The sequence below is a fragment of the Chamaea fasciata genome, unplaced genomic scaffold, assembly GCF_029207755.1.
Source record: "Chamaea fasciata isolate MVZ Bird 193981 ecotype frontalis unplaced genomic scaffold, bChaFas1.0.hap1 SCAF_7, whole genome shotgun sequence".
Taxonomy (NCBI): Eukaryota; Metazoa; Chordata; class Aves; order Passeriformes; family Sylviidae; genus Chamaea; species Chamaea fasciata.
This window is the reverse complement of record NW_027094092.1, coordinates 56,375,841-56,385,806: the sequence shown is the minus strand read 5'-3', so window position 1 is coordinate 56,385,806 and position 9,966 is coordinate 56,375,841. Positions and strand designations below refer to the sequence as shown.

The following is a 9,966-nucleotide window of genomic DNA, read 5'->3' as shown; positions in this document are numbered from 1 at the left end:
CACTCCTTACAAAACAATAAAGAGCTTTTTAAAGCTCCTAATATCTTTTCTTTTCCATCGAGTGAGAGAGCCTAAGGCTGTACTTACGCACGCATAATGTAAGTACAGCTGCTGCATTTCTTACTCAAGCAGTTCTTGGCTCCAACACCCTCGATTTTTCCACATATGAGAACAGATAAAAAAATAAATTAAACCCTTTTACTTATGCTAACAAAACCAAGATTAAATTTACTGTAACCCTGCTAGCGAACGCTCCAATGGCACTAGAATACTTTTATTTAAAGCATTCCAACCTTTGGAAGAGAGACAAAAAACACTCAAAAGCAACGAAAGGTAAACAGTAAGGAAGACGTGCAAGATGAAGAAAGCAACGTGTGGTCAATTCAGAGTGCATGAGAGGAACTTTACTTGTACAGTTGTTACATCCCCATGACCCAATGCCCTCGCAGCTCTTTCCTGTGAGCAGACAGTGCTCAAAACCCTTCCCCCTGAGACCAATGTGGCCCAGGACACGCAGGACCACCCAACGCCTGCTGGACGAGCAGTCAAGAACAACACTGACACAAACAAAGGTGGTTGGTGGAACTCAAGAAGCAAACAAAAGTGTAATTTATGACGGCACTGATCACACTTGGGCCCACGGGCTGCCTTCCTCTTCCTCCTCCTGCAGCTCCAGTGGGAGCCCTGTGGGGCTGGACATGGCGCTGGCAGCAGGTGCTTCTTCAGGTGCATCACCCAGCCTTTAGAGTCAAGTGACTTCACAACAACAGCGCATCATCTCCTTCTCCTTAAAGGAACATTCCTTCTCAGAAGTGATAAATCATCTATAAACGTCAGACACTTCCCGCTGTCCCCGCGGCAGAGGCCACGGAATATTGCAACCCACCAGGTTCTCCTCAGGTTTGTATGATCAATAGCAGAATGACATGGCAAAACCAAAAGTAGTTATGAACAAACAACACTCACCTAAACTCTAAGTACAGGACAAGGTGCTTTTTCTAATTTCACATTGTTGTGTTTTACTCCACCAGGTGAAAAACAGGAAGTTTTATTCCTTCATTCTTTCTCAGTTTTTCACAATGGAACATAGTCTTTGAGCATGAGTTTGAGTCCACCCTCTTGTACTGTGAAATGATCATTTCACACAGAAATCACACTAGCAAGTTGGTTGTGGGTTTTTTTGTGGTAACAGAAATAAAAGACTGTCAAAATCAATGGGCTAAGGGACATGATTTGTTATAAATTTATTTAATCTTCAGTATTTCAGCTTGCACCTTTGCTTCAGCACTTTAAAATAAAATGTTTCAACTATGACAGTAACTGCCTAATTTACATTGCGTCCCAGTCAATGTTCTTAAAAGAAGCTCATAATAATCCCATAAAATCATGTCGTGTTTGGTGTTGCATATGACTAGTTCCACGTTTAGATTTTTTTTTTTTCCCAGAATTAACAGTGTCAAGTTCTTACAAAACCTTGAGTTTACAACATTTGTGTGTGCAGACCTAGGAGTACCAACTGTGACCTGATAATCCTGAAACAGTCAGTAGTCTGGGAGGGAATTCTTTTTTACCTTTTTTCCATGCCTGAAAAGAAGAAAATTTCAAATTCTACTGCATATTTAAATGGTAGGAAGAAAAATATACAAGCTTGTATTTATATGGTATTTCTATCAATGGCAACAGGTCATAAATTCATGTTTGCAACTATCACAAAGACTCATGAACACCAATTCAATTTTATACTGCAAATACTGCTGGATTGATGGTTTAGGATTATCAATTCACTGTTGTCATATGTCTATAACAGTTCAAAAGCATCCTGGAGAAAAATCCTGAAACACATACCTTCCGGTATAGAATAATGCAACTGCATTAGCTAAATATATACTGTACATAAGTCTTATCAGCATTTTACCTACCAAAGATGTAAGATTCCACTTTCAAATACAAAGCAGATAGCCAATAATGTATACTTATAATACAGCCCTCTTCTTTGTTTTTGTATTTTTTTTCCTCTTTTGTTTTAAACAATTTGGTCACAATGCACCTTTGATATAAAAGCATTTTAAACTTTATTATTAATACTCAGAACATTAGGATTTCCAGAATTTTTTTTTTCAGTAGCATTTGTAGAACCACTTTTGGTAACAAATACAGTAGTTAGGAATGAGCATCCAGATGAGAATGCAGAAGTGTATAATCCAGAATCCTTTCCAGCTAAGACCACAGGGCTGGTACTGTGATGAGTAATAGTACTAGAACCACAAAAACACTAGAGTATGTTTCTTAGAGGCTACATCCTCTTTTGCTGGAACACTTTATAAATACATATTAAAAAGTAAGGCAACAACTCCAAACTGTCCAAACTGCTATCTCAACTCAATTTCCAATTAGATCCATGACCACTGGAGATCAATTTCACACTTGTGTTGTTTAGCATGTGTCTTTATTCTTTCTGAATGGTCCAATAAGAACATACTGTAATAATTCATCAATTAAGTGTTTCTAAACAAACCCTGGTACGTGTGCCCAATGCTGTATCACTAATACCAGTTAGATATTGAAGTCCAGGGTATTACCACTGCCCTTTTTATTTTTTTCCAAGGATTGTGGACACTAATTTGGATTTGCAATAAATAGGTGCACGAATCCAAAGCTCCCTTTCCTACTATGTTCATCACCTACATGTTTTTTAATTCCTAATGGTCAAATTAAGGAAGCACCAGAGACAGCCTGGTACTAAAAAAATGCTCACACCAGTAAACAAAACTTTTATTCAGGACCAATGGTTTTCATGGCCCTGATCTGAATGGACATTCAACTTATGAAGATGTGCAAAAGGAAAAGGAAGTCAAATTACAGTAAAGTTATCCAGAGAAGGAGGATGTTACACAAACTCATAAGGAAGTGACAGTCTTTTTTCTCTTTTACTATAAATACACGTAACAGTTTAGCAGAAAGACAAGCTAAATTTAAAGATTGTTCACATTTGAAAGTTGTATTATACTCTCTGCTAACGATAAATAAGGAACAGGTCCTGACAATGGAATCTGACATTGCAATTTTCATCAACAGATCTTTGAAGACTGGTTTTAAAGAAGGGTTAAAACAATGATTATGTTTGCAAAGTTCTGAGAAGTCCATCTGTTGTCCAAACTTTGGATTAAAGTCCTTATTTTTTTCCTTTACTTAGAGACAGGTATATACAGTGCTGTTGTAATAATGAAACAAATGTGAAATCTACTGTAAAGTTGCACAATACAGAAAACTGTTGCTCCATCTTCTACTACATAAATGTGTGACTCCACAGGTTAATAATGCTGTTTTGTTTTTTTGTTAAGTTGGAATTATTCCATCACGTCTAAGACCTCTCTTTAATTCCAAATCCTCCAGTTTTTTCCACAGTTCTTCACGCTCTTTCTCTTTCTTCTTCTCACTGACAGATGAAATAAAACAAAGAGTTAGCAGGAGAGAAGACTGTATAATATTTATGTTAAAAAACATATAGTTGACATTAGGTAGTTGCATGAATTTTCTTGAACACAACTGCATTTTTCCTAACATATATTTGATTTTAATTTTTTTTCTTTTTTTTCCTTTGCTACCTACATAAATTTAACTAAACAAAGCAGTATGAAAACACAAGCTGAGCAAAGTGACAGTGTTCACAGACACCAATTTGCAATGAAGAATTAAAAAATGCAGTGGAATTTTATTACAGAACTAATTTGTCAAGACTATAAAATTCCATTATGCACCAAGTTATTTAATTATTTCTATGTTTATTTATTCAAGATTATTTATATCTTTATAAATCACAGTGGCTTTCTAGATAGAAAGCATTCTCTGATTCTTTTAGAATCACTATTTTTACTTACATTGACTGCTGGCTTCCCTATAGCTTAGGCACCAACCAAAGCAAAGTTCAACCTACAAGATGTGCCTTTTATTCAGTGAGTTACTCTTTTTCCACACCAAATTCCTGCAAGATCTATGTAGTATTTGCTTTAACAACAGACTTCAGTGGCTGATTCGAGAAAATTAAACAGCAAACCTAACATTTACTTTACCTGCATTGTTTGCTTTCTAAATTTCCTGTCTCTGCCACAGCTTACTGTGAAAAAATCTCCTCGAGACTGCAAGGCACAAAACGCTTTCAAGTTCTATGACATCACCTTGTAGGTTTAGATGAAATGGAAATCTAACAATGACAGATACAGAGATTCTCTGCCAGTCACATTACAGAAGTATTGAGAAGTATTTCAAGGGATTAGAAACATTCCTACACACTTTGATTCAGTCAACATACCAACATTTGGCTCATTTGTTGGGAATTTTGATTTCCCAAGAGGGTTTTACACATATAAAAAAGTACAAACAACTTTCAGATAAATCCCTGAAGAACAGTAAAAGGCAAAAATAAAAGAGCCTATTGTTACTGGAAAGTATTTAAAATTAAATACAAGAATAAGTGAAATAGCCTTACATTTTCAGGCTACTTACCAATATTTATCTTCTAATCATTAGGAAATACATGCCTGCTTACCTAAAGGTCTATTAGAGGATGATCACCTCATCCAACTTACCTATTTGACCTATCCCAGCCATTAATATTGAACATATTTCTCCTCAAGTTTTAAGTGGTATCAAAGCTACCCTTTTGAAATGTGATTTTATTAAGATGCCAAAGATTTTCTGAAAACATTAAGGTAAAAACCCTGGTTTATACATTCAGATTTTAAAATTATAAGAAGTAAATAAAAATGGCAAAATGCTTAGCACCAGCCTTGGTAAGAAATACAATGTCAGCAGGTGCAAAAGAAATTATTTGTGCAGTTCAGCCACTAAACCTCCCCCATTACCCAGACATGGGACACACCACTCCAGTGTCCGATCCTGTTCAGAACAGAATTTCTCATCATAAGAGGCAAAGTGCAACAAAAAGTGATTTAGATCACCAAGGTGCCTCCAGGAACAGCTGGATTAGATGATCACTCCTAAAATTCTTTGCCTTTTTTGCTAAGAAACCACATTGTTCTGTCTCAACTGCACTAAGAGATTGGCACTTATTTACCAATACGTACCAAGAACATCTGGCTTCTTAGTTTAAATATATCTCTAAATAAGTCTCTAAAAGTAAAATACCATACTAATGAACTAGCCTGTTATGTGCAGATTTTTGGGGTTATAAAACAAAGTGAAATGAAAGGTCAGTGTAACTCCAGACACACAAGTCAAAAAAAAAAACTACAACCAAGAGACTTTCACAGCGGGACTGCCCTAAAAACCTCTGCTGACATGCAGTGCCCTTTGCATTGCTTGAGGAAACCCTGAGTCACAGCCAAGGTATGACTTAAATGAAGTAGCAAACTGTTCAAAGTTCTTGAAATTTCTTCATTTTTTTCACCTAATCTTTGCATAAGGTGAAACTTATGAGAAGAGATTCTGCATTGTAATGGAGAAATAAAGATTAGGGAAAATAGGAGGAAAGACAAGTCACCACTGGAGTTGAACTAATGCTTCTATGAGTGGTGTATTGAATGGATCCTGCATGCTGAAAGACTCAGATACAGCAGGATCTCTGAATAAGAAATAAAAAGGCTGAGAGGTGTCTCTTTGCTTTAAGACCACATGCAGCCTACAAACAGCAGTTTGGAGAATCAAATCTTTGGGGTTTCCCTTGTGTGTCTCCAAACCTCTGTTTAACTTCTTTTTTAAAGTCTTTAAGCGAAGTGTTACCTTTAAACTCTTGTTTTCCTTTTATTATTGAACATCTTGACACACTTAAGTGTTTCGGAAAGCGGAGTCAAAAAGGAATTGCAAGAGCAATGTGGATTCCTAAGCCATGCAATGGATACTGTATTTAGTAAAGGCTAAAAGAATGACCTGCACACACAATCTCACATCCTGCAATGAGAAGCCTGATGAGCAGGCAAGGGCAAAAATGGTGCAGTGTCTATTATGTCTGAGATTATGCAATTGCACCTGAGTGTAAGGGGAGAACTAAACTGCAGGCCGTGTGCACAGCTGACAAAAGAAAAGCTGTAAAAAGTTACCGCTGACGATCTGACTTGTAAGTGGCTGTCAGCTCGTCAAACATGGTGCTGTTCATTTCCATAAATGCCTTCAACACATTGTAGACTAAAGCCACAATAGCCCTGTGAAACATGGAGAAAGAAGAAAGAAAGGAATCCATTAGCTTCAGGTGAAATCAAACGTGAAATAAAAAGTGTCTTCTCTTCCCAGCCTTTCTGTGACCAATTCTGTTCCTGCAAGTATGGTTATGTAAATTCTTCAATTTCAGTGAAACTACTTTTGATTTACATACTTAAAGGTGAGAATCAGCTTTCATGTCCCTGCTGACTACTGAAATGGAGCAGGCCAAAACTCTAGGGTAAAAGGCAACAACAGAAAGCTATTACATGTAACTACAGTCTCTTCCCTCATGCTGTGGAGCAATTCTGAATGCAACTTCAGAGATTCAAATCATCAATGCTGGCAGAAGGAATAGAATTCAAACACAAAATGAAAGTGATTCATATTTCCTTATGACTCTTCTATGAAGCTGAATATTCAGTGCATCTATGCAAAATACAAAGCTGTATTTGAAGAGTGATTTCCTTGTGCTCATACAGTTCGTATTCATTTTCCCTTTCACAGATCCTGATCCACTACTTTGGCTGTCATATTCAGACCCAGGGCTGCTTAAGAAGCAGCTCTTCAGCCACAGCCAGGAGGCAGTGAATCAACAGTACAAGTGCCAGGAACCTTTGGAGCTAATCCTTACAAGCACACAAACTATGTGCCATTTCCCACACTCCCCCGTCTCTCTCATCTCTTTAAATAAACTTTCATTTTTGTTGCCTACATGAAAAATTGTCTTCTAAATACAAAAATTCTTTAAATATCTCCTTTAATTTAGATGTGTCTTTACCTGGCTGATGTAACAAAATTTCTATGGGTATAAAAATTCTGTGAACTGGGATACTGGAATATTCTCATTACCAGAAGCATCCCAGTGCATAATATAAAAGGTTAGAGACTGGTACTGTGCCATGGAAAGTGTCCTTTTGTGACCAGTCTTAAGTTACAGAGGCTTTCCAGCAGCATTAGATTTGTCATGTAAGCACACAAACTTGAGAGTTTGACTAGGTACAGAACAAAAAGACCAATGTTTGAAAAGATGAAACATTTTACAGTAAGGTGTCAAAGGAACTGAGACCTGCACATAGCACAGCTCATTAAATATAGTGGGTTTACTAAATGCTAATCATGATGACTTAGAAAGACTTTTCAACTAAAATACAGGATATATGTCATCTAACTGTAATAGAATTTTTCACAGAAACACTTTTTACTAGGTCATTCAATTTAAAATAAAAATGCCTAATTACCACAATATCAATATAAAGTAACTGCTCAATTATTGTCCTAGAGAACAGCTGCATTTAAATAAATTTAGAAAGAAACAACTCAACCTAAGAATACACTGTCTGTATGTTTCATCGATGTTTTAAAAAAATGCCAACACCGAAAGTCTCCCAGAGGTTTCAGTTGATGATACAGCTACAAAGCTTTATTAATGCCAAGTGATAATCTTCTAGACAATTTACAATCAAGCTTAAGAGCCAACCCATTTATAAAAAAAACTGTGTAGGAGAAACACTTGATGAGCAGCATTTTTCCTTCGATATTAATGTAACATTTAATTTCTTCTTTTTTCCAACTTGTGAGATGGCCTATTTTTATCCCACAAGGTAGTGATTTTTTGTACACGTACCAGTTAATTAAAAACACTGAGACAAGCTCAAGTGCAGACTAATATATACTAGCATTAACAGAGTTGCACTTGCTCAGAGCAGCTTTCAATCTGCATCCCTCCCATTCAGATATTCCTCAGCGGACATCCCCTAAGTTTATCAGTGGGATGTCAAATGGTAAGATAAAGTCTAAATGCACAAACTTACGGATTCCAGTGTTCTTTAGAAATCCTGTAAAGGCTGGAAAACATGATGGGAAGTATAACATTTGAGTTCTCCTCTATCAAACTCATGATGTATTCATTATTCCAATAATACAGCGCTCTTTCAGCCACCTTCGAGTCAAAGAAATAAAATATTAACAGGAATTCAGATACCTGTAATTTTGTGATTTTCTGAAGGAAAAACAAATCACAGAGAAACTCCACGAAGATGAGCTAACAGGAGTCATTAGTTTTGGAATTCAGTTCAAATCAGCAGCATAACATGCATTAATGGAATTAGGTTTCTATCCTGTAACTCTGATCTCACAGCACCCACTCGCTATTTCCTGAGCAATGTGTTATTGCTCACTGAAGACTGGGTGCAGACAGTATCAGTGCTGCAGCTGAGGAGGGGAAGGAAGAGCAGAGAGAGAGACCTCCCATCACCCTTTCCCTCAAAATCAGGAAAAGTGCAGTTGGAAAAAACCCAGCAGTGCTGGGATACCAGAGAAAGGATACACGTAAAGGCCCAGTAGCTGAGCTGCATAAGAGAGGAGAAATCGTAAGTGTGGGGAAGGTACCAAGGACAGAAGGAAGATGCTGGTCTGAATTATGATTTAAAAAAAGAAGTAGTCCAAGGAAGAGCCGAAAACTCACATCTATCTTTGTGCCAGGACAGATCATCAGGCTTAATATGGAGACACTACAGGCCATGAACTCTATATCCTCTTCATATATCCATTTACATCCCATTCACTCCCCTTCCTCCCATTATACAATGTGATTAAAATAGGCTACAGTTTGTGTCACCTCTAACCAGACAGCCGGTTACGTGGTTAGAAGGAAACAAGCCAGAAAACAAGAACTGCACAACATTGCACCAAAAGCAGGGAGCAAATCCATCCTCCATGGTCTGTAGGGCCATCACCTGTCACCCACAGTGAGAGGGGTTCAAAGTCTGCTTGGACAAAGGTTAAGCATTTGTGAGGGGCTCAGAAGGACAAGTTCTGTGCTTTAACCCAAAACACCTCTTAACAAGTTATTCACAGAGTTCAGAGCTAACCTTCCACCCCAACATATCCTCTTCCACAGAAGACAAGTATTTAAAAACATAACATAAAATAATGTTTACATTTGTGGGGAGTTATGTTTGAAACTGAGACTATACATTCCTATACAAACAATAACCTCTACCACTGACCTGAAAATGAGGGCTAGAGACACACTTGGCAATTTGTTTAAACAAGGGTTCCTGGATTTTCACAAATTGGGATGGTTCAATTACATCCAAGATTTCCTCCAGCTCTCCTAGGAACATGACCTGAAGACAAAAAAGAAAGCATTGAATAAAAAACCTCCAAACCATCTTGTTCTGCAGAATGCTGGTAACCTTCAAATTCTACTGCTTCAGGAAGAAATGGAAACCTCAATAGCTCAGTGAGACCCTCTCTCAAAAAATGTCATCACTTCTACTGTTGCCAGCTTTTGGACTCAGTCCCTTAAAACAAGGACAAGTTTCTCCTTCAAGTGCTGCATTTCAAGTATTTCAAATGAAATTCAGAATTGCACCAGTACATACATCCATGCTAAAAACCTCGTCTCATATAAAGATCTGAACAACCAAGGCTTAAACTTTATTAACCAAGGAGATTCTCCTAATTTTACCTCATTTTTGAGAGCAATATTCAAAACAACAGTATTGCTGTTTCACAAAACCTCACTTGGGAAACTCTGATTTGCATCTGAAACAAAAATGCACATGTTTAACTGCATCTTTTACGTGTTTAGTAGGTAAACACCACATAAAGTATCTTTCATCCTCACTGGAAAAATACTGCCTTTATACATAAACAATTCCGAATATAACAGAGTTTTCCAACCTATCCTCAACTATATTTATTTTCTCCTTTCTAAAAAATTCTCTGCAGAAGTACCAGGACTTATTTTGTGAATAGAAACCACAGTTGTCAAACTTCTCACAGTCAAAACGGTTCAAAAACTAG

At 37.1% G+C, this 9,966-nt stretch overlaps 1 protein-coding gene across 3 annotated transcripts in view; it reads right to left on the bottom strand.

Moving 5' to 3' along the window:
• Positions 1-382: 382 nt before the first annotated feature.
• Positions 383-9,966, bottom strand: part of PPP2R5E (protein phosphatase 2 regulatory subunit B'epsilon) — a 72,407-nt gene continuing 62,823 nt past the window's right edge. For 2 of the 3 annotated variants that reach the window (XM_066189000.1, XM_066189001.1), the window contains exons 11-14: positions 9,165-9,284; positions 7,968-8,095; positions 6,057-6,158; positions 383-3,436 (exon numbers count right to left, since the gene is read on the bottom strand). In XM_066189000.1, the coding sequence (XP_066045097.1) occupies positions 3,337-3,436; positions 6,057-6,158; positions 7,968-8,095; positions 9,165-9,284 (450 nt within the window). In that variant the 3' untranslated portion in view covers positions 383-3,336. The remainder of the gene's footprint in view (positions 3,437-6,056; positions 6,159-7,967; positions 8,096-9,164; positions 9,285-9,966) is intronic. The other variant, XM_066189002.1, reaches the window with a different exon arrangement.